The sequence below is a fragment of the Tiliqua scincoides genome, chromosome 2 (assembly GCF_035046505.1).
Source record: "Tiliqua scincoides isolate rTilSci1 chromosome 2, rTilSci1.hap2, whole genome shotgun sequence".
Lineage (NCBI taxonomy): Eukaryota > Metazoa > Chordata > Lepidosauria > Squamata > Scincidae > Tiliqua > Tiliqua scincoides.
Window position 1 is genome coordinate 26,616,124 of NC_089822.1, and position 23,901 is coordinate 26,640,024.

Genomic DNA, 23,901 nt, shown 5'->3' on the forward strand with positions numbered 1-23,901 from the left:
GCAAGAATGATGCATTGTTCATCTCTCCAAAGACTAGAGTTTTGGCTGCAACTTTATGGCTACTGGCTTGGAGGCCAAGAGAAGTGAGACAAGCTAGTTCTCCAGGATAACTTGGTATCCCCCTTCTGCCTCTCCCCTTTATGTAACTTAAAGAGATAATGAGTTTTTAAACAAAACTGAGATGCCTACAACATGATGAAAATTGTTGAAGTTGTTGTTCCATCCCCTGGCTGTCCTTTATGAGGCTCAAATATTCAATAAAATGTTAAATTGGTCTGACAAGTGTTTTCTGAAATAATACTCCATAGCAATAAAAGGCTTTCACGTTAACATGATTTTTTTTTTACTTTAATTAAAACAATTATGTATAAAAGCAGAAAATAAGTCCTTTTTAAAAAGACACAGACATTTCAATGAAATAAGCAGCGTGTATGAACACTGTTTTTCCATTTGCTTGTTATAAACACAACAAAAATGGTTGCTTTCTATTTCTGTTAACAGAACCACCTGATGTATGCATGGAAAGTTTTTTCTCTTCACAAATAAGTAAAGGCTAAGATCAAGAGAACGTGTTAAAGAAAATGGAAACAAGAAGCAAAGTGAATATAACCAGTATCAGAATGAATTTAACATCCAGTTAAACTATGTCACTTGTTGCAGCATCAGACATTTTCCCAGATACCTTGCTGCGCATCAGATTTTCCTAACACTCATCAGAATCTGAACATTCACAATCATTGCTAGGATGTGGAGGAAATGTGTGTAAACCTCCTTTCCTTGCCATTCGAAGCTGTCGCAGATGTTCCTTCATGTCCTGTGAAATTTGACAGATCCTTCCTTCTACACCAGGCACTGCAATTATGGCTTCTCTTTCATCTGTTTGAGTTTCAAAGGCTTGAGATGAAATAATGAAATGTTAGTGCAAAGTACTGTAGATTATTAACATGTAAAATGACCTAAGTGAGCATCTGAACATGTGCTGAATATTTTTATATGGGTTATAAAAACCCTTTTACCCTTATTCTCCAAGCCTTTCATGGTTGCAATGATACCCCAGGGATCATAGCAGCAGTGATCTACAAAACAGTTAAGCCAAATAACTTAAATATACTCATCTGTCTCATAGTGTAGGAGTTACACTGACTTTCCATTGGTTTCTGAGTCCAATTCAAAGTGCTGATCCTTACCAGAAAAACACCTTAGAGTTTAGGCCCTCAGTACCTTAAGGATTGTGTTCTGTCCCATGAAACTTCCCATCCATTAAGATCTTTCAGAGAGGGCTCAATTAATGGCTGATGTCTATCACAATCAGAAGAACTGGCAGAACTGGGTGGGGCAGCGTGGTGGGAGAAGAGGAGCAGGCCCAGGAGAGGTCAGATATGGCAGCAGACTCTGCCACCATATCCTAACCCTCCTCCCAGGAAACCCAACATAGGTCTCCTTGATTCTGCGCCTGCTCTGCCTGCAGGTGAAGATCCGAGGAGACCCATTGGGGCCACCTGCATGCTACAGGGGATACAGAATGTTTGTTCATAAGAACATAAAAAGAGCCCCTCTGGATCAGACCAAAGGCCCATCTAGTCCAGCTTCCTATATCTCACAATGGCCCACCAGATGCCCCAGGGAGCACACAAGACAACAGGCACAACCTGCGTCCCAGTGCCCTCCCCTGCATCTGGCAATCAGAGGCAGCCTGCCTCTAAAACCAAGAGCTTGCACATACCTACTAGGACTTGTAACCTGAGGTTGTCTGAACTTGTCCTCCAGAAATTTGTCCAATCTCCTCTTAAAGGCATCCAGGCAAGATGCCAAGATTCCCTTACCCTGAGGAGACCTGGTGCTGCTTCCCTGCCCCACTGGATACAGCGGTCATCATTTTAGCACCACTGTAGCCCTGGGTGCTAGGGAAGCATAGGATTGAGCTGTGACTCCCTTATCAGAATCTCAAATACTTCTGCGTAAACCACCCTATGTTGATCTGTAATTTTTTTTCATTTCTATTGTGCTATCACATCATGAAATGAGTAAGAAGAAATTATAGTATTTTAAACCTGTCTTGACAGAATACAGGAAAAACCTGCATATTGGTATTCTTAGAAATATTTAGTCAGTTCTCTTTATGTGTGAATTTGCTATCTATGAATTAATTTATCTGCAAGGGGCAGAATTGCCACCTATCTCTTATCTTCTGCAACTCTGTTTCATTATCTGCGAATATTGTGCTGGTGCACTCAGGGTTGGGGGGGCTCAGCACAGCTGCGAGCAGGCAGGCAGGCAGGAGTAAGAGAGGTTGCAGGAGGTGGGGGAAAAGCAGAAGGCAGCACTGACACCATACTGGGGCGGGGGGTAGAGGAAGAGATGCCTATACAGTATATATGGCCTATGGGGAAGGGGTTGCAGTAATTGCATCCAACCAATTATACTCCTGGGTTTTTAGAAAGTTGTCTGGACTGGGTCAATTTTCCCCATCAACACCGGTATTGACCTCTGGACAATCGTCAGACACATTTGTGCCCATTTTCTGACTTGCTCCACCATATTGGGCACCATCTGAATGGAGAAATCGCTACCACCACAACCTTCAATGCATCAAGGAATAACCAGCATGGAGGAGGAAACATCAGATGTTGGAGATGTTGATGAGCCTTCACGATCACCCAGCCTCACAGACTTCATGTTAAGATTCAGGTTGATAAAGTTCATAGAATGTATGGTGAAGAGGGTCCCCTGAAACCTAATGCCATTTTCTCTTAGGCTCAATTATTCAGTGACTAATAATAATAATAATAATAATAATAATAATAATAATAATAATAATAATAATAATAATAATAATAATAATAATTCAGTGGTTAATTCAGTATCCATTAGGTTTTCCAGGAACCTAAGCAGATAAGAGAACTGACTGTTATGTACTGCTTTCAACAACAACAAAAGTTAGGTTACTTAGCAAAAGGAATGTTAAGGGAGTTTTCTGTCCCTTAAGTAATGATTGTGTGAAGTTCACAATCTTTACGTAAACGAGAGAGAGACCAATTACAGTCAATTACAGGGAGGGGCAATTGCAATTCCCTGCTGAATATGTTACCCTGCACATGCGTGATCTTGTCTGATCTCAGAAGCTAAGCAGGGTCAGGCCTGGTTAGTACTTGGATGGGAGACCGCTTGGGAATACCGGGTGCTGTAGGCTTATACCATAGTCTTTTGAGACTGAAGGTTGCCAACCATAATAGACCCATGACATTTAAAGATACCTCTCTGTCCTCTTAGCAGGGAACAAGGGTAGAGCTGTCCCTAGAAGGCTGCAAATCCAGGGCAAATCAACTAGTCCAAGACCCAGCAGCTGCCCCATTTGCCCTACCCAAGGGTCAAGGGTTTGCTCTGGTCACAGGAATATTAAAATATAATTAAAGAATGAGTAGAAAGCACCTAGTAATCAGAAACAGAAAAAAAAAATCAGATCTCTTGGAACACAATTTTTGGTTTGATTTTTGCAATGTGCTCTTTATGGAACTGACCTTGAAGTAAACCTTATACCGCCCTTTCTCCAAGGAGCTCAGGGCTGTATACACAGCTGCTCCCCTCCTTTTGTCCTCACAACAACACTGTGAGGTAGGTGAGGCTGAGAGAAAGTGACTGGCCCAAGGTCTTCCAGGAAGCCTCATGGCTATGGGGGGATTCAAACCTGTATCTTCCAGGTCTAAGTCCACCTCCCAAACCACTGCACCACCCTGGCTCTCATTGACAAATGCTGTTGCCCATTTCCTAGTGGAAGATAGCAGAAGGAAACAATGCCACCAATTCTAAGACAGGTGAACTAGTTGTTATGGGCAATGTAAAAAGAACTGGATACACTGTAACTCATGAAAAGCTGTCCTGGAGACAGGCAATAAGACTGAAAAGGGAGGCAGGCTGGGATCTTCTCTCTCACAGAATTTACACCATGGAACTTCCTTCCCAGAGAAGGCTCATTGACAGCCCAATCCTATTCAGCTACCATGCCAGCAGAATGCGTGTTCCACCATGCCAGCTGCTGTAAAGCACACTCTGGCAGCACATGCTGCCAAAGCACCAGCAGGAAGGATGGAGCCTTTCCATGTGTTCTGGCAGATCTAAGGAGACCCACTGGAAGTGGTAAGGTGGCACAGGGGGTTGTAAGAAGGCAAGGAGGGATTTGGGTGGGGTGGGTAGAACAGGGGAGGGGTGGGCAGAATGGGGGAGTGATGGGGCAGGGAAGAGGGGCAGATCAGGCCCAGGAGGTGGCAAGATTGGCAGTAGTGGCAGAAGATGAATTCCAAGCCCCTTCCCAGGCCACATCCACCTTCCCAGGGCAACATGGACTTGTGCCAGCAGTTGAGCTGGCACATATCCAAGTTGTCCCATAGCAGTATAGGAGCTTACTCAGAAGCAAGGGGGTTCTCTTTTGAGGAGACTTCCAGCACCAGTACTGTCAGCTGGTGGTACTACTCACTGCCAGCCAGTGTCCTCCTGACACTGCGTTCAGTGCCATTTGATGCAGGTCCAGCTCCAGCACTCTCTCCTCCTGCAGTGCCATAAACATGCTTTATGACATTTTTACAATACGTAATGCTGGTACTGGAGTTAAAGGACAATCAAATTGGGCCCTTAGATTATCTACAAGGTTCCTGAATGTCTTGCTGCTTGGACCACATAACTTTGGGGAGAGTGAATTCAATTGGGAAAATGGCATGAGAGAAAGGGTTAATCCCCCCTCTCCTATGATACTCTTGGCCCTGATCAGATTCATACTCTCCCCTCAGACTCTCCACTCTTCGCTGCAATCCTATCTACACTTTCCTGGGAGTAGGCTCCATTGACTATAATGGGACTTACTTCTGAGAAGATAGGCATAGGCTTGGGCTCTTTGTCTTAAAAACACACTGGAGATCCTGTTCACAGATCCCCAAGTCACATCTAGTTGCACTCCCCATGTGCCACAGACTTGATCAGATATGGAAACCCCCAACGTCTGGTTTTAACTTTTAAAAAAAGTTTTCACTCAACACCTGTGTTAAGTCTACTTGGTTTCTAGCTTCAGTAAAATGCTAGTAAATCTGCATAAAATTATTTTAGGAGAAAGGGAAAGCATTATACTAGCAAAATTTACGAACAGACTGAAACAAAAGTTCTTGGCCCAGGTTGCTCCTTCCCATTTTTCTTGAGATGCAATCACCCACTCTCTCTAATCTGAAGTTCCTTTCTGGTCCATGAGATATAAATTAGTCTGACATCATTACAAATAGGGGTTTTTGGCCAATTCTACCATTTTGTCTGAAGTTTTTTATTAAATTAAATATGTTTTTGATAGATAAATCACAGGAGCACACAAGTTTATGTTGATATAATGTAATTTAAACTGACGAGTATGGTTTAAACTTAGCTTATCTTCATAGTCCAAAATGCTTTTAAACTGAATGAATTGGAAGAAAGAAGTACAGCCACAGAACAGCAAGAACACCACTCTAGAGGGATGAATTTTCTGAATCATATCCCAATGCACAATGCAGTTAAAGGATTGCAGGGTTCAGTGTGTGTTGGAGAGCAGCTGTTATGCTGGCCTCAGAAAATATGTTATACAAAGATCTCAATCAACAGTCTCCTTTAACACATTAATTCCCAAACTGTGTAGAAAAATGCCATTGTCTCCATGTTCTTCCATTGCAGACCTGGCCCCTGTGCTGCTCCAGGGCACAGAACTGCAACATGCCACGCCCTCACAACACACCACCCCCTGAGGATACTTACTTTCTGAACCCTTGCGCAACATTCCTGCATGTTCCTAAAGCTTTTTGTGGCCTCCGGAATGCCATTAAATAATACTTCCCATTTTCTGACAAAAACCCATATCCTATTCACTGTTCCCCCTACTGTGCATGGCTGAGTGGCTGCCTTCCCTGCCCCCCCAGGCCTGAACCACCTATCGGCCTGCCCTCCCCCATCCCGTTTGGCCCCATCCCCACCTTTCCACCACCACCACCCCCCCCCAGCCAGGAGCACATCTCTGCTGCTCGGTGGATAACTTACCACTGGCAGGCCTCCGACCGGTGTGGAGGCCCAGCACCACTGGGGCCAAACACCCTGCCAGCGCCTTTTCCCTCCCCGCTGTTGCAACATGCCTTACAGCATATTTGTAACATTCGTTAACAGGGCAGCACGCGGGCCACCGGCGCTTACCTATTAATGATGCTGTTTTTGATTTGGTAATTAAACCCATTCGGTGACCAGAAAAACATGGCTTGGTTCCCTGAACAATCTTAATGGACTCAAAGTGATTAACAACAACTGTGGAAAGTATTTGTGCAGTTTCAGTATCAAACATCCGAGGACAATTTCGAAACATTATGTAGCCGTCTTTTCCCTGGAAAGTCACAAAAGTATATGTGATCAAACAAACAAACTCAGACCTTTACTGGCATATAATACAGATACAACAACAACAACAACAACAGCAGATGCGGACCTTAGGTAATTAATATTAATACAAAGACTATATGATGATCAAGGAGGTTCAGAGTATTTACCTCATAAAGATATACTGTCAGGTGCCATCACTTAATTCTTTTTGCCACCTATTGCTGTAGATAAACCACCACCCTCTCAGTTACATTGCTGGAAACATCATTCAACAAATGCTGTATTTTAACATCATCAGGATATTCTTTCTTGTCTACTAGAATCGCTTTTTAGTACTTGGCTCTGATATCCTCATATATAGGGCATTGCAGTAGCATATGTTGGAGAGTTTCAATGCAGCCGTGATTACAGGAGCAGCATCTAGCAGAATAAGGCCTCCCGCTAAATCTACCAAACAGGACTTCTGATGGTAAAACATTCAATCTAGCGAGTGAAAAAACACAATGTTCCTCAGAACTACTTAGGAACGAGAAATATGCAGCCATCTTTCCGGGTTTCACCGCCACCATCATATTCATAGGGGGAACACACCTTATTTGCCATAGAATATAGATTTTGATTTTCTATATCTAAAAATCTTTGCTTGATCTTCTGGAATGCTTCTATTTGAGATAGTAAGCACAAGGAATCTGTATATGTGTTTTATAGCAGTGGTTCTCAAACTTTTTAGCACCAGGACCAACTTTTTGAAATGACTCTCTCTTGGAACCTACCCAGCTTTATGATATTTTTAAAAAGGTAATCTTGAAAGAAATCCTATTTGTTTGTTTGAAAAAAAAAATAACAACAGTCCATTTCTCAAAATGAGGCAGCCCTAATGAATAACCTCAAGGTTTGAGGGGCTAAGTTATGGGACCCAGTCTTCACCTGCCCCCACCACATTGACGGACTTGGAAAAAACACCCGAGAAAAAGACACTCAAACATTTTTACGGTGTATGGCATGACGGGGTAGCTCCTAAAGCTGCGATTTTAGCGCATCATCCCCCCAGGACGTGTCACACCCCGGCGCGTCATCCAGTGTGGCCCACACACCCCACACACCCTAGCGACGCCATTGGTCTGCCCCAAGTGCCACCCTTGGGGGGGTGACACCACTAGTGACCAAAATAACTAAAATCACAGTTATTAGGAATAGTGCCATCATGGTTATATACCGTTCAATGTGTAATTTACAGCAGAATGCAATGAAACAAACCACATTGAAATATCTGTGTTCTGTCAAGAGCTATAGACAAATAACCAGAAAAGGAAATATAATTGCCTTATGTCATAAAAAGTGGATTTTCTTAACTCAAAACAGGCCAATGAGCTTGACTGTTATGAGAGCTAACAAGGTGTTGTTATGATACAGCATAGAACCAATAAGATGCTATTATGAGTCAGCTCCCTTTTCCATGTATCAGAACTAATACTCAAGTTTCTATTCAGTTGTGTGAGTGTCATCAGGTTGGCCACTTTTTTTGTTGGTTATTGATTGGTTGGGTAATTTGGTTGGTTGGTTGGTTTACTGTTCTATAGTAAAATACATGGGGGTGACACCATGAGATCAGACCAGGTAACACCAACCCTAGTGATGCCACAGGAAGGTTGGGTGTTGCTGGGCACTGGCTTAGATGACTTTTAAAGTGAATCATTCATGGTGGATTATAGTCTATCAGTGGCTATTAACCATGATGGCTATGTTGAATCTCCAGATACAGGGGCAGTACATCACTGAGTCAGGAATGGATCCAGTGTTTGTGTTGGGGGGGGCATGAACGCTCTTAACTCCTGAGCCCAGGTCAACCAGGTGGGTAGACCTCTGTGGGTAGACCTCTGTGGCTGAGGTTTGTTGGGTGGGTAGACCTGGGCTCCCGCCTGGACTTGGAACCCATAACTACCTGTTGGGTAGACCCGGTCTCCCATTCTGACTGCTCTCTGAAGCCATCTCTTCCAGATGGGAAGACTGGGCTCCTGGTTGAACTTTGGCCTCTGTGGCCAAGGTTTACTGGACAGGAAGACCTGGCCTCCAGCCCAAACTTGGGAGCCCAGATTAATTAATTTAGTTGTACGGGGAGGTGTCAAAAACGTAAGGGCCCTGGGTGTCAAAATGACCTAGCTACACTACTGGAGGAGGCAATTATTTACTTGATCTTTCCATCATCCATGTTCTCACTGGAGGCTCTGGGATCCACCAGAAATTGGGTCTCCACCCACAGTTTGGAAAATGCCATTTTAGAGGGATAAGCATTAATTAAAATTTACATCATTTGTTTATAAATACAATTGTTATAATTTGGAGTTATATTATGATTTATTTATTGGCAAACAAAACTATAAAGACCAAATACTGAAATACTGTGTATCCAATATGAATCACAGAACATCAAAATTGGAGGTGACTCTCTAGAGGTCATCTATTCAACCCCCGTTTAGTGCAAGTGCTGCAGCTCCACTGACAGATGGCCATCCTTCCTCTTCTTGAAAGCCTCCAATGGAGAGCCCTCTATTGCATGAGGCAGGCTGCTCCAATTTCAGACATTTCTCACATTTAGGAACTCTTCCTAACAGCCCTATTTTATCCTCCCCCCTCCCCCAGCTGGTTTTGGCCACTTGCCAAAACCTGGTGTACTGTATCCGGTTTGGGGGGGGGGAGATAGGGAGGCTTCAGCAGGGAAAGAGAATTAAATTTAAATTCCCTTATCCCTGAGCAAGCCACTCGCTCTGAAATGGGTCTCCTCTCACCTGCAATTTCACTAGCACAAGTCTGAGATGAGAAAGGGGCAGAGAGGATGCAATAAAGGGAGATGCGGTATGCATTATCACCACTGGATTCACCCCCCTCCCACAGCCTCTCCACCCCTCATTAAGTTTCACTCACTCCCCCTGTTCTTACTCCCCACCCCTCCAGCCTCTTCCTCTGGCTTACTTGCTCTGGCAGGTGGCAGGAGAGCCAACACCACATGCAGAAAGGCTCTGGCCTTCCTGCCTGCATCCCAGCAGCGCACTACTCAGCACACTGCTGGAAAGCACTTTACAGCAGTCACCGCCAGCGGAATTCATGTTCTGTGGGTGGCTCCAGTCTCCTTCTTCGTCGTTTCAATCCATTAGTTCCAGTCCTGCATACAACAGCCACTAGAACAAATGAGTTGAAACTACAAGGAAGTCATTTTTAGCTAGACATTTGCAGGCACTTTGGAGTTCCTCCTCCTCAACCATCCACCCTTGGCTATTTTCAGAAAGATTTCTAGTCAAAAAAGCAGACTGCACAGATTCCATGGCCAATGTGTTCTGCTACATCTGTCTTCTAAAGTACACCACTGGTTACTTCTTCCCAATATGACATTGTCATAAGAATCATTTTACCGAAAGAATACTTTTCACGAGCGTTACTATACGTGCTTACGTTAGCTAAGTATTCCTTAATTGCAAGTCGATAGATTCGATTTTTCTCCAGATACTGTCCTTGAATTTTTACCGAGTCTCTTAAAATTCGATGCCCTGGTTCTGCATTTGGATCAAATCCAAATTCCATTCCTGCCACTTGAGGAAACCTGAATGTGAAAAAGCCTTTTTTAATTTTGATAATTTTTTTGATAAATATTGTTGGCAGTCCAATAGGCATTGGATTCACCAATTAATATTGTTCACAGTTCAATACCATCTAGAATCAGGTGGTCACCCAAGTCCTGCTCCACTTGTCACTTCTAATTCATGCTATGCAAGAAGGCTGGCCATGGGCCCAATCCTCTCCAACTTTCCAGCACCAGTGCAGCCCTGAACAACTGTTCCCTTACCTTGAGGAGACCTCTGTGACTGCCTCCCTACCACAGGTTGCAATGCACGCCCCATTGGCATAGCTGCAGCAGCACTGGAAAATTGGAGAGGATTGGACCCCAGGTCAGTTACCTCTAACACTGGCAGTAAGCTCCAGTTTCCAAATGGGAAACACAGCATAGAACCCAGATTTGTGAAACAAACCTAGATTTACATGTGCAGTACATTAAAACAAGAAAGCAAAAAGGTGCACACCACTGCATAGTGTTTCCAGTTTGTGTTTTAGCACAAACAATACTTGTGGATTAATCAACAATGGCATTGGTGTACAAGTTCTTAGTACAGTTGAACATTTCACGTGCAAAGTCAGAACTACGAACAAAAAACACCCCCATCTGCTTGGAATGTTTATGGCTATCCAATGACAAACAATTTATGCACAATAATTGGCAAAGCTACTGATGATCTTCTGTTGCTCAAAATTCACTTCTTGTAGCATGTTTTTCTTTCACCAATAGAATTCTTCCCCCCATAAAGATTTGTCTTCTGAATGAACAAAACAAGCCTCAAATCTTTTCTTCTAGATTAATAATGTCCTCTCAGATATGCAGCACAATCCCATGCAGGACTGGGCTACCAGGCAGCGACCATTATGACAGTGGAAACAACTTCCACTGTGGTAAAATGGCTGTATGCGCCATCAGCAGCCGTTTTGCATACTCTGCAGCAAAAGGCAACAGGACCACAACTTTGTTGCCAGACTCTGTCGTGCCTGCCAAGCCTGGTAAGTCAGGAGTAGGGACTGAGGGTAGGCAGGGAAGGGGAGGCCTGGGGGCATAGCTGGGTGGGGGAAGGAATAGGGGCCTAGGAGGGGGCAAGAGGGGGTGGATCTGGCAACAATGGCATAGACCGCATCTTATCCCTTCCATTGACTCCCCACTCCTCTTCTATCCGCAGACATAAGCCACCAAAAGTGGTGGCCCCAGGACTTACTGGGAGGTGAGTATAAATGTTTTATATTTACCTCCTGATTGCCTTCAGATTCCCCCTGCTCTCCCCCCACCCTGGATGTAACATCCAGCCTGGAAGTTACACTTGTTACTTGTAGGGAAATGCAACTGTACATGAAGAGTAAGAATCATGCAGTACAGAAAAGTGGCTGAATGCTTACTATCAAAAAATAAACAATACATTTTCAGAAGCATTTGAAGAAAAAAGAGAGGAAAAAATACAATACATACCTTCCATCAAGTTCTGGGTATTTATAAACACCATTTTCAAGAGCTTCCAGTAGCTGTTTGCCTGTCACTTTGACTACTAGAAGGGCATCCAAGATGGGAAGAATAGTCAAAAGGTCATGCATTGTAAAAACTCCTGCTGGATGTATTCTATTTGAACGAAGCGTTCCTATGAAAATCAAAAGAAATCACTCATCAAAATTACACCATAGCTCTCTGAAACTGAAAAACCGTTAGGGTAATTGACTTATTTAAAAGACAGCAATATTTAAATCCAGGCCAATGTTTGAGGCATTAACTATGTTGATCACTAACAGGCCAATCCAATCCTTCCTCCCCTGCTGGTGCAGTCGCACCAAAAACAGGCACACTGTATCCAGCGGGGATCAGAGGCCTACCAAAGTGTAAGGGGATTGAAGGGCCCAATCCTGTCAAACTTTCCAGCACTGATATAACCATGCCAATGTGGTATGTGCTGCAACCCGGGGTGGTGGGGCAGTCACAGAGGTCTCAAGGTAAAAAGATGTTTGTTCCCTTACCTCAAGGTGCATTGTGGCTGCATTGGCATTGGAAATTTGGATAGGATTGGGCCCTAAATCCCCATACACTTTGGAAATACTCCCACTCTCTTCTCTCCCAGGGATTTTGCTGATGCAAATATGAGGGGAGAAGGAGGGTGGGGAGCTGCTCACAGAGAGGATGGGATTTGGCGAGCATCATTGCCACCTGATCCACCCCCTCTCGCAGCCTCCTCACCCAATTTTGCCCCCTCCATGCCCCATTCCACCCACCATGCCACCCATGCACATGGCAGGTGGAGCCATTCTCCTACAGCAGAAGGAGACAATGCTTTGGATTGGCCTAGTGGTGAGAGGGGCATTATCCCAAAGGGTCAAGGATGCCCCCTTCCTCTACCAGAGAACACCTGAACATGGCTGGGCACAGAGCAAAAATTTGACCAAATTAGATACAACAACCAGTAATAGTCAGCAAGATGGAGCTGGGATGTTACCCAAGAACAAGGTTCACCCCCCATGTAACTTGTCACTAAACCAGTGAAGTTTGTAGCTTGACTTGGAGGGAAAGAAGGCAATCAAAGGCAAAATAAATTCTTAGCACTTCTAACTAAGATTACAGTGTCTATTACTAGCCATGAGAAATCTTGGTCCCTGCACTAACTGGAGAGTATGTGGATGTGCCTTCTGTGAATCAGCAAAGATATAATGGACCTGGCACATGAGCATCCTTGTGCTTGAACTTAAATAACTTTGGTTTGATGATATATTAGCATTGCCGAATTGGAGTAGAACCCATCCGGCTTCTTCTTCCCATCCCTTTTACCTAGACAGACAAGTTTGCTACCCACTCACCAGGGCATGCCATCTCTAAGCAGCCTCGTTACTCGAGGCAAGAAAACACATTCCTAAATCCACAAATCCATGTGGCTTGCTGTTAATGGAATGTCAAGCCACAAGAATGTTGCAGGGGATTTTCTAGCAGCTCTGCTGAACCTGCATAGGTGCTTTGGAGGCATTAGAAGTGTCAAAAATAAGGGAAAAAAGGACATTAATTGCAGTGGATAGAGGTGGGGCATTTGATGGGCCACTGTGAGATACAGGAAGCTGGACTAGATGGGCCTTTGGCCTGATCCAGCAGGGCTCTTCTTATGTTCTTAGGTAAGCAGACTGAGATAAGATACTGGGGGCCTAAAGAAGAGAAGATTATAGTAGTAGTCAAAGCGAAAGATGATCCAAGCAAAAGATTATCAGAGCATGGGCAGAACAGAGGGGAAGGACCATATTCTTACAATATTGCAAGAAGAGAAGCAACATGATTTGGTGATAGACTGGATTTGGGAAATGGAGGAAGGAGTGAAGTCAATGATAAAAACCAGGCTCCTTGGTGACAATGCTGACATGGTAAATGGACAAGGGGAGAGTACAGGAAGAGGAGGACTTGAGGGGAAAGATGAGAAGTTCTGTCTTGGTCATACTGCGTATAAGATGATGATGAAGTATCCAATCAAAAATACCAAGACAGTTGGAGACGTAGGATTGGACACAGGGAGAATGTTCTGGAGTAGAAATGTAGAGGGTTGTCATCAACATATATAAATGAAACTGAAAACCATGTGAATGGATGAAGTTATTCAGGGATAGTGTGTAGACCAGCCATTTTAAACTACTGTGCTTCAAATGGTATGCAGGTGTGCTGCGGGAGTTTGAGGGAAGGTCATTTATTAGTAGGGCCACTAGGGGATGTGAACCCCCACCAACAGCATGGTGTGCCTTGTCAATGGTCAAAAAACTGATGGTGTGCCTTGATAATTTTTGTGCCTTGTTAGTGTGCCGTGTTGAAAATCACGGATGCAAACAGAGAGAGAAAGCAGAGGAAGAGTTATAGGATTAGGTTGCCCAACAAATAGTTTTATCTTTTAAGTGGTGATATTTTCTTAATGTCGTATCACTTTATTATTTGATTTCAGATAATAATAACAATATGAAAAAACCACCTGAATTAAGCAATGCTACATCAGCATGAGTGGCTTCCAACATTGCATTTGCTACCAGATTTCCCAAGTTGCTCTCCATTCTCCTAACAGTTGTAACACGACCATCTAAATCAACATCAATTGGGCAGAGAACTTCCTTTAAAAGGTACTACAAGAATAAAAGGTTTAAAGGTACAGGTGATTAAAAGCAAATTGTCTAAACAGCAAGTACTTACGCTGGAGTCATGTGTAATTTTTAGTCAGAAGGGGAGCGGTTCAAGTCATGGAAGAAAAAAATGTATCTTAAAATCTACACTAGCATGATAATGTTGCATGTATAGACTTCAGCAACTGGTTTATATACGACACCAAATGCATGACTAAATATTCAGCATGGCATTCATTTGAGTTAAACTGGCATTTGCCTACATAAATAACACAGCACCTGTCTTTTCTAGTCAATGATAATCTTATAAACTTGCTTGGTTTCTAGAACACCATTGTATGAGTATCACTTTGGACAGTAACATAAGCGGTTAAAGCTATAAAATGCAAGAGTTTTATGAAGACAAACCAAAGTGCCCTTATATCATTTCTTATTACACTGAACAAAGAAGAGATACCAATTTTAGCTGAGAATAGATGAAGTTAACTTTTAATGCTAGAAATTTCCCTTTTCATCTAGTGTAAGAAATTGCAGTAGCCCACCTTCATCTGTATTAGGGCTGTCACCCAATTAAATAAACCTTAGCTTGCAATCCTATATACTAGTGTTTCTCAAACTATGAGTCGGGACCCACTAAGTGGGTCGCGAGACAATTTCAGGTGGGTCCCCATTCATTTCAATATTTTTAAATACATTAGACTTGACGCTACCATGGTATGTGACTGCATTTGGGGAAATGTTACAGAGCTGTACTTTTAACAGGTTACTATGTGTATGCTTTTAACAATGATAGTCAATGGGACTTACTTCTGGGTAAGTGTGGGTAGGATTGTTAAAAATTTTCCTGCTTGATGATATCATTTCCAGTCATTACATCACTTTTGGTGGGTCCTGACAGATTCTCATTCTAAAAAAGGGGTCCAGGAGCTAAGAGTTTGAAAACCACTGCTATACACACTTACTTGAGAATAAGACCCACTGAACCCAATGGGACTTCTGAGTAAAGAAGTATAGGATTTATCTATTAATGAATCAGATGGCTTTTAATTGATAAGACCTCAGTTCTACTAGGGCCTTGCACTGCTAGAACTTGTGAAGTGAAAACCAGGCCACTGTCATGTGCTTCTAGATCACTGCTGAAAATGGACAGCAGTTTGGCACATGCAGCAGCATTCCAGAGGCCTCTGCTGGTGCTGGTAAGTTAGTGGCAGATGCATGTCATGGGTGGGAGGAGGGCAGGGGGAGTTTTGGGGTGGATCAGGGGGTGGGAGAAGTAGTGAGGGGTGGATCTAAGCAACACCAGTGAAAACTGGTGGTTGTCAAGCCCAAGAATGGGGCAGTAGCAGCAACAGCAACTCTGCCAACATCCTATCCCTCTTCCCATCCTTGATCCACCTTCCTGGGTCCACTTGGACTTGTGCAAAACCACTGGAACAGGTGGACCCATCAGTGGACCCATCAGAACAACAGAGTCTTACCCCTCAGGTAAGTGAATAAACGTTCCCTTATCTGAAAGTGACCTCTAGAACTCTCCCCACCCTACAGGATACAACTTGCACTCCAGTCACGCAGATGGTGGGGTAGATTTGGATAGGACTAGGCTCTATGTTAGATACGGAGTGGCAGATATCTGACAGCTGGTATGACATACTACATATGGGCTTCACAAAGCACTGACCCTGCATTGCACCTTATGAAATGTATGTGGATTGTCGGGGGACCTCCACAGATTGCTATGTGAACAGCAGAGTCTGAATGGACATTGGAGATACATCAGTCCACCATAAAAACCAACACAGCTTTTCATTAGTGTAACATCTGGCCCACCATAAACAGTTACTATTCCATTTTATTACGCTTTAGGTCTAGTGGGAAAAAAGGCAATGGCCAAGTAGATAAACATACCTGCAAGTTCTGAGCACTGTCATTTACTAATGATTTTATAAAGGAATCTTCCTCCAGATGCTGTAAAATGTCTATTTTTTGAAACATGTACTGAAATGATTCACCAACCTTCCTTATACTTATTTTTGTGAAATTTCTAAAATCAGATCCACTTTTCACAATCCATGTTCCATTCACCTTTTTGATCCCATAATCATGATCATGTCCTCCTAGGACAAGGTCGATTCCTTCAGTGCTCTGTGCAAGTCTTGTATCATTAGTCCACCTCATGTGGGTCATGGCAATGATAAATTCTGCTCCTTCGGCTTTAAGTTCCACACATAGCTGGTTGGCAACTTTAACATAATCAACATAGTTTAAGTTTGATCTGTTGATGGTACCTAATGTGTCCAGCCAATCTTCTTCCACTAATCCCATAAAACCAATTTTCACATTGTTCCATGTAATAATGTTTTTAATATTTCCATGTCCTAATGGTTCAGAGGTAAACTTATCCTGTACATTACTGAGGAACCACGGAAACTGCATTTGTCTTATATACTCTTCTAATGCATCCACACCAAAATCAAACTCATGGTTTCCTAAAAGTAAATAAATCAGTTTGTTAATATAATTGTATGTCATTTTAACAAATGATTACAAAATTATAGAGAGAAACAGATGGTTGTTAGAAACATATACAGGTGGAGCCTATTTATGCTCGTGAGTTCTGTTCCCTGACCTGACGCGATTAAGAAAAAACACGTTGTGCTAAATTGCATAGAGTTAAGCAAATATGCTGCAGCCTGACACTTGGGGATGGAAGGAAACAAAGGCAGCTGTTCTCAATCACCTCCCCCTCTGCTCCTTTGCCTCCCCTTCAGCCCTCCCTGTTGCCAGCTGTCTCCACTTCTTTCACAGGTGGGATGCTGAGCTTTTAAGAGCCCAGTCCTATGCCTGCCTACTCAGAAGTGAGCCCCATTCTAGTCAATGGGGCTTACTCCCAGGAAAGTGTGGATCAGATTGTAGCCTAAATCTCATGCTTTGGCTTGCTGGGAAGACTTGCTTGCTGGGCTGTTTTGTTTGTGTAGGCTGGAGCATGAAGAGCCTGCACCATCTCAGTCTGAAGGGGGGGATTGGGCAAACACTCCCTGGGTTTTTTAAAGCAATCCCCTCTGTTACTACTGAAGCACCTGCCCCTGTGTGTGTGAGACACAGAGAGAGAGAGAGAGAGAGAGAGAGAGAGAGAGCGCACACGCGCTCCACCTTGCTGCACATGTTCTGGCTACAGAAGTTTTCAAACCCCCCTTCCCCTCTATGGTGCCTCAGGGGATCCAGCAGTCTTACTGTTCCTTTGCAACGGGAACCTCTTCCATGGCTCCAGGGCTATTTCCCTGCCTGTGTGAGGTGGGGCCTTTTTGCAGTGTTTTGGGCTGCCTTGAAATGGAGCCCATGGAGCGATGGAGCCCATCACAGGGCAAAGCAGACAAAGGTGTGTTTGACTTTGAATTCCCCCCACCTTATTCAAATTGAGACAAATCAGCACATAAAAAATCCGTGGATAAATAGGTTGCACCTGTAGGTGCTTATTTTACATTATCTGTTAAATGCTTATCTCCAGTGGCATAGCTAATGATCATGTAGCCCAGTGCTGAGCTCAAAATGATGCCCTGGAAGTGACGTCACGCCTGGGCTGTTAAAAAAGAAAGTGAAAGGAAAACCCACTTCCTCCCCCCAGCAGCTTGTTGCCCACTTGCTCTACCATCTTCCCCCAGGCTCCCCCCCCCCCAAAAAAAATTAATACCTTATTGGTTCCCTACTGTATCATAACAACACCTATTTGGCTCTCGGAACAGTCAGTCTCATTGGTCAGTTTTGAGTTAAGAAAATCCAATCTTTATTACATAATGCAGTTGTATTTTTTATTTTTTGGTTATTTAGCTATAACTTTTGATAGAGATATTTTGACGCTGTTTGTTTCATTACATTCTACATTAAATTCCGCATTGACTGGTATATAAAATGATGGTATTATTCAAAAATGCCAAGGTTTTCACAATTTTGGCCACTAGTGTCAAGCTCAGGTTGTTGACCTAAAGCTTGTTGCACGGTACAGTTGCTACCCCCTGCACTCCCTGAACTACGCCACTATCTGTATTGATTCTGCAGAGGACTATCCCCAAATGATATTCAGCTCCACCAGATCCTGAGCACCATGTTGGGCCGTATGGCCTGACACAGAACTCTTTGATACTGCAGCAGTTTCAGAGGCTACTTTGCAGGGCTATTTTTGTTATCCAAGGGAAGGGGATGAATGTCCCCTTCCCTGAGAAGCCAGCGGTGACTGCCCTCTTGCGCTCAGGATGCCATGGCAGCCATTTTCCGCAGCAGCCAAATTAAGACTCTTTTGAGATAGGTTCCACTTTTATTCCACAGGATCATCTGATTCCAGCAGTGTTGACGGTTGAAGTTACTCTCCAATTTTGAGACGGCACAGGTGTTCACATAAAGGTTGCTGAGGTTGCTGCTGAGCAAAACCTGGATGAAATCTGAAGGAGGCCTGAAATAAGAAAGCTTTTAAGAATAACATGAAAAGTAGTACTTACCAAACACAGCCAAGTGTACTCCAAGTGCATTCAAAATTGGAACCATATGTTTTCCTTTTGTTATAGCACTTAGAGCTGAAGGATTTATACAGTCTCCACTAAAGATTATAAGTGGATTCAATAAATTGAACTTTTTGAGAGCGGTAGCAAATCTACAAGACAAAAACGTAAATTTCATCTTAATAGTCTGGTGCGTTTAAAAATACTGTACAAGGAAAATCATATTATTCTGTTTCTTACTTTGTCTGGGGAAAGGAAATTGGATGCATGGCTGCATTGCAGCTCCAGATTCTTCTGGGTGACACAAACTGTTGTGATACATTCGGTTCTGGTTTGTGACTTGGCCATGAGAGTACCTTCTTTGAGAACTCTTGTGGACAATCTTTGTAATAAACTTTGTAATAAAACCCTGTTGATTTTACTGAATCCCTTGGTGATTTTTAATACCACAGAACATATTATTTTCCATGATTAAAAAAATCTGCCAGGTCAAGATTTATCGGCCATATTTAATCTGTGACAACTGTCTTTATGAGAAGAAAGAAGTAGTGGGGGATTGTAACAACTTGGGAATAGTTCTGCAGTGTTCTAAAGGCCTCTATTGTTTTAACATTTCAACAAATTGCATATGCAAAAAGGAGTTAAGATTTGAAACAATAATTGCATATTTCCATATAGCTATTTAGCTTCAGAGTTCATAAACATACCTAATATCATCATAAATTACTAAGTAAGCAAGTCAATCTATTATTTATGAAAAGAAGTATCTTAGTTCACCACTGTGCCTTGATTCCCAGAACTGTATAAAGTTCATTTATATTTCATATATAAATATCACAGAGAGAGAGAGAGAGAGAGAGAGAGTTCTGGAAGTAGGCACTTCAACATGTTTGACTTGACATCCACCTCTTTTCTTTTTTTCATCATAAGAACATAAGAACATAAGAACAGCCCCACTGGATCAGGCCATAGGCCCATCTAGTCCAGCTTCCTGTATCTCACAGCGGCCCACCAAATGCCCCAGGGAGCACACCAGATAACAAGAGACCTCGTCCTGGTGCTCTCCCCTACATCTGGCATTCTGACTTAACCCATTCCTAAAATCAGGAGGTTGCGCATACACATCATGGCTTGTACCCCATAATGGATTTTTCCTCCAGAAACTCGTCCAATCCACTTTTAAAGGCGTCTAGGCTAGACGCCAGCACCACATCCTGTGGCAAGGAGTTCCACAGACTGACCACGCGCTGAGTAAAGAAATATTTTCTTTTGTCTGTCCTAACCCGCCCAACACTCAATTTTAGTGGATGTCCCCTGGTTCTGGTATTATGTGAGAGTGTAAAGAGCATCTCCCTATCCACTCTGTCCATCCCCTGCATAATTTTGTATGTCTCAATCATGTCCCCCCTCAAGCGTCTCTTTTCTAGGCTGAAGAGGCCCAAACGCCGTAGCCTTTCCTCATAAGGAAGGTGCCCCAGCCCCGTAATCAGCTTAGTCGCTCTCTTTTGCACCTTCTCCATTTCCACTATGTCTTTTTTGAGATGCGGCGACCAGAACTGGACACAATACTCCAGGTGTGGCCTTACCATCGATTTGTACAACGGCATTATAATATTAGCCGTTTTGTTCTCAATACCCTTCCTAATGATCCCAAGCATAGAATTGGCCTTCTTCACTGCCGCCGCACATTGGGTCGACACTTTCATCGACCTGTCCACCACCACCCCAAGATCTCTCTCCTGATCTGTCACAGACAGCTCAGAACCCATCAGCCTATATCTAAAGTTTTGATTTTTTGCCCCAATGTGCATGACTTTACACTTACTGACATTGAAGCGCATCTGCCATTTTGCTGCCCATTCTGCCAGTCTGGAGAGATCCTTCTGGAGCTCCTCACAATCACTTCTGGTCTTTACCACTCGGAAAAGTTTGGTGTCGTCTGCAAACTTAGCCACTTCACTGCTCAACCCTGTCTCCAGGTCATTTATGAAGAGGTTGAAAAGCACCGGTCCCAGGACAGATCCTTGGGGCACACCGCTTTTCACCTCTCTCCATTGTGAAAATTGCCCATTGACACCCACTCTCTGCTTCCTGGCCTCCAACCAGTTCTCAATCCACGAGAGGACCTGTCCTCTAATTCCCTGACTGTGGAGTTTTTTCAGTAGCCTTTGGTGAGGGACCGTGTCAAATGCCTTCTGAAAGTCCAGATATATAATGTCCACGGGTTCTCCCACATCCACATGCCTGTTGACCTTTTCAAAGAATTCTATAAGGTTCGTGAGGCAAGACTTACCCTTACAGAAGCCATGCTGACTCTCCCTCAGCAAGGCCTGTTCGTCTATGTGTTGTGAGATCCTATCTTTGATGAGGCATTCCACCATCTTACCCGGTATGGATGTTAGGCTGACCGGCCTATAGTTTCCCGGGTCCCCCCTCTTTCCCTTTTTAAAAATAGGCGTGACATTTGCTATCCTCCAATCTTCTGGTACCGTGGCCGTTTTGAGGGACAAGTTGCATACCTTAGTCAAGAGATCTGCAACTTCATTCTTCAATTCCTTAATAACCCTTGGGTGTATGCCATCAGGGCCCGGTGACTTATTGATCTTTAATTTATCAATGAGGTCTGAAACATCTTCTCTTTTAACCTCTATCTGACTTAACTCCTCGGTCAGGAGGGGCCGTTCGGGCAGCGGTATCTGCCCGAGGTCTTCTGCCGTGAAGACAGATGCAAAGAACTCATTTAATTTCTCTGCCATCTCTAAGTCTCCTTTTATCTCCCCTTTCCCTCCCTCACCATCCAGAGGGCCAACCGCTTCTCTGGCGGGTTTCCTGCTTCTAACATATTTGAAGAAGCTTTTATTATTCCCCTTAATGTTGCTGGCCATGCGTTCCTCATAGTCTCGCTTGGCCTCCCCTATCACCTTCTTACATTTCTTTTGCCACAGTTTATGTTCCTTTTTATTCTCTTCATTAGGGCAAGACTTCCATTTACGGAAGGAAGCTTCCTTGCCCTTCACAGCCTCTCTAACTTGGCTGGTTAGCCATGCGGGCACTCTCCTGGATTTAGTGGAACCTTTCTTTCTTTGCGGTATACACCTCTGCTGGGCCTCTATTACTGTTGTTTTAAGCAGCCTCCATGCACTCTGGAGAGACTGGACTCTTTTTACCCTCCCTTTCAACCTCCTTCTAACCAGCCTCCTCATTTGAGGGAAGTCCGCCCGTCGGAAGTCAAGGGTTTTTGTTAGAGATTTGCCTGGTATTCTTCCCCCAACGTGCACATCAAAACGGATCGCAGCATGATCACTGTTCCCCAATGGCTCAGTAACGTTTACATCTCTAACCAGGTCCTGCGTACCGCACAAAATTAAATCCAGAGTCACCTGTCCTCTGGTGGGCTCCTTGACTAGCTGATCTAAGCCACAGTCATTTAGCACGTCAAGAAATCCGGTTTCCTTATCGTGACCAGAACACAAATTGACCCAGTCAATATGAGGATAATTGAAGTCCCCCATGATTACAACCCTGTCCTTCCTTGTCACCTCCCTGATCTGTTTCCTCATTTCAAGGTCCCCATCAGATTTCTGGTCTGGAGGACGATAGCACGCCCCCAGTATTACATCGCTGCACAAGCCTGGTAATTTAACCCACAGAGATTCTAAGGTGGAGTCGGACCCACCTTCAATCTCTACTTTGCTGGATTCTATCCCTTCCTTAACATAAAGGGCCACCCCACCTCCAACACGCCCCTGCCTGTCCCTCCTGTAGAGTTTATAGCCCGGGATTGCGGTATCCCACTGATTCTCCGCATTCCACCAGGTTTCCGTTATGCCCACTATGTCAATATTTTCCCTTGTCACCAGACATTCCAGTTCTCCCACCTTTGCTCGTAGACTTCGGGCATTTGCATAAAAGCATTTATACACGGAATGCCCCAGGATGGGCTGCTTATTTGCTCCTTTGTCCCCGCATCCTCTCATTGTGCCAAACCGTCTATCACATCCCATCACCCTACCTTTCCCAATTTCTTCTCCTACCCTGCCTTTGTCTTGTTGTTCTCTAACCTCCCCATCCTCATCCCATAGGGATGAGGAGTCCCGAACCGGATGCCCCTCGGCTCCTGTCGGCCTTCCCCCAGGGATCAGTTTAAAAGCTGCTCTGCCACCTTTTTAATGTTATGCGCCAGCAGTCTGGTTCCATTCTGGTTCAAATGGAGCCCGTCCCTCTTGTACAGGCCCCGCTTGTCCCAAAACGTTCCCCAGTGCCTAACGAATCTAAACCCCTCCTCCCTACACCACCGTCTCATCCACGCATTGAGACCCCTGATCTCCGCTTGCCTAGCTGGCCCTGCGCGTGGAACAGGTAGCACTTCAGAGAACGCTACCTTTGAGGTCCTGGCTTTCAGCTTCCTGCCTAAAAGCCTAAATTTGGCCTCCAGGACCTCCCAGCTACACTTGCCCACGTCGTTGGTGCCGACATGCACCACAGCCGCTACCTCTCCCCCAGCACTGTCTACTAGCCTGTCTAGACGAGAAGTGATGTCCGCAACCCTCGCACCAGGCAGGCAAGTCACCATGCGGTCCTCACATCCGTCGCAAACCCCCCTCTCTATGTTTCTAATAATCGAATCCCCCACTACAAGAAGCCCCCGACCCCCCTCCCGCCGAGGAGTATCCCGAGTGCGCTCGGATACGGGCCCATCCCCTGGAGAAGGGATCCCCCCTAGGGGATTGTTTCCCTCCTCTCCAGGATGACGTCCTCCAGTCCCGAGACTTCCCACCCGGGCAGCCGAGGAGCTGCACGCCTGAGGTTGGGACGAAGCCTGATCGTCCCCGGAAGTCTCCCCACGGTCCTCCTCTGGCTGCCTGCGCTTCTCCAGGTCGGCCACCAAGGCTTCAAGGGAGCGGACGCGTTCCCTGAGAGCCTGGAGCTCCTTGCACCGAGGACACACCCATGACTTATGCCCCAGGGGCATATAATCATACATGTGGCACTCGATGCAGAACACTGGATAGTGTAATCATAAACATTACACTTCCTGTCTCTCCTATTTTGCACATTTCTACTTTCTGGATATATTTCTTTCCAATTAGAATGGGAAATATACTTCCCAGTGTATCTAAATGGGCTTCTGACGATGCGTGCTGCTTTTTCTTTGCCCACTTCACTCTATAGTCCACAACTCATGTGGGTGATAGCTGGGCAACACAGATGGAGATGTACTCTAGTCACAGTTGGCATATTACCTAATTGAGTCCAATAATATTTACTAGCAAGCTGCTACATTCTTATGAAAATTTATTCATCCCAGTGAGAGAGAAGTTAC

At 44.3% G+C, this 23,901-nt stretch overlaps 1 protein-coding gene and 1 pseudogene across 1 annotated transcript in view; one reads left to right on the top strand and one right to left on the bottom strand.

The window, feature by feature from the left end:
• Positions 1-703: 703 nt before the first annotated feature.
• The window catches only part of LOC136638492 (mannosylglucosyl-3-phosphoglycerate phosphatase-like), a 48,998-nt gene continuing 25,800 nt past the window's right edge, over positions 704-23,901 (bottom strand). Inside the window, exons 3-9 of the mRNA XM_066612536.1 lie at positions 18,579-18,730; positions 15,994-16,574; positions 13,944-14,091; positions 11,435-11,600; positions 9,823-9,970; positions 6,196-6,379; positions 704-894 (exon numbers count right to left, since the gene is read on the bottom strand). Coding sequence (XP_066468633.1) covers positions 704-894; positions 6,196-6,379; positions 9,823-9,970; positions 11,435-11,600; positions 13,944-14,091; positions 15,994-16,574; positions 18,579-18,730 — 1,570 coding nt within the window. The remainder of the gene's footprint in view (positions 895-6,195; positions 6,380-9,822; positions 9,971-11,434; positions 11,601-13,943; positions 14,092-15,993; positions 16,575-18,578; positions 18,731-23,901) is intronic.
• On the top strand, positions 3,072-3,189 carry LOC136642569 (5S ribosomal RNA; annotated as a pseudogene).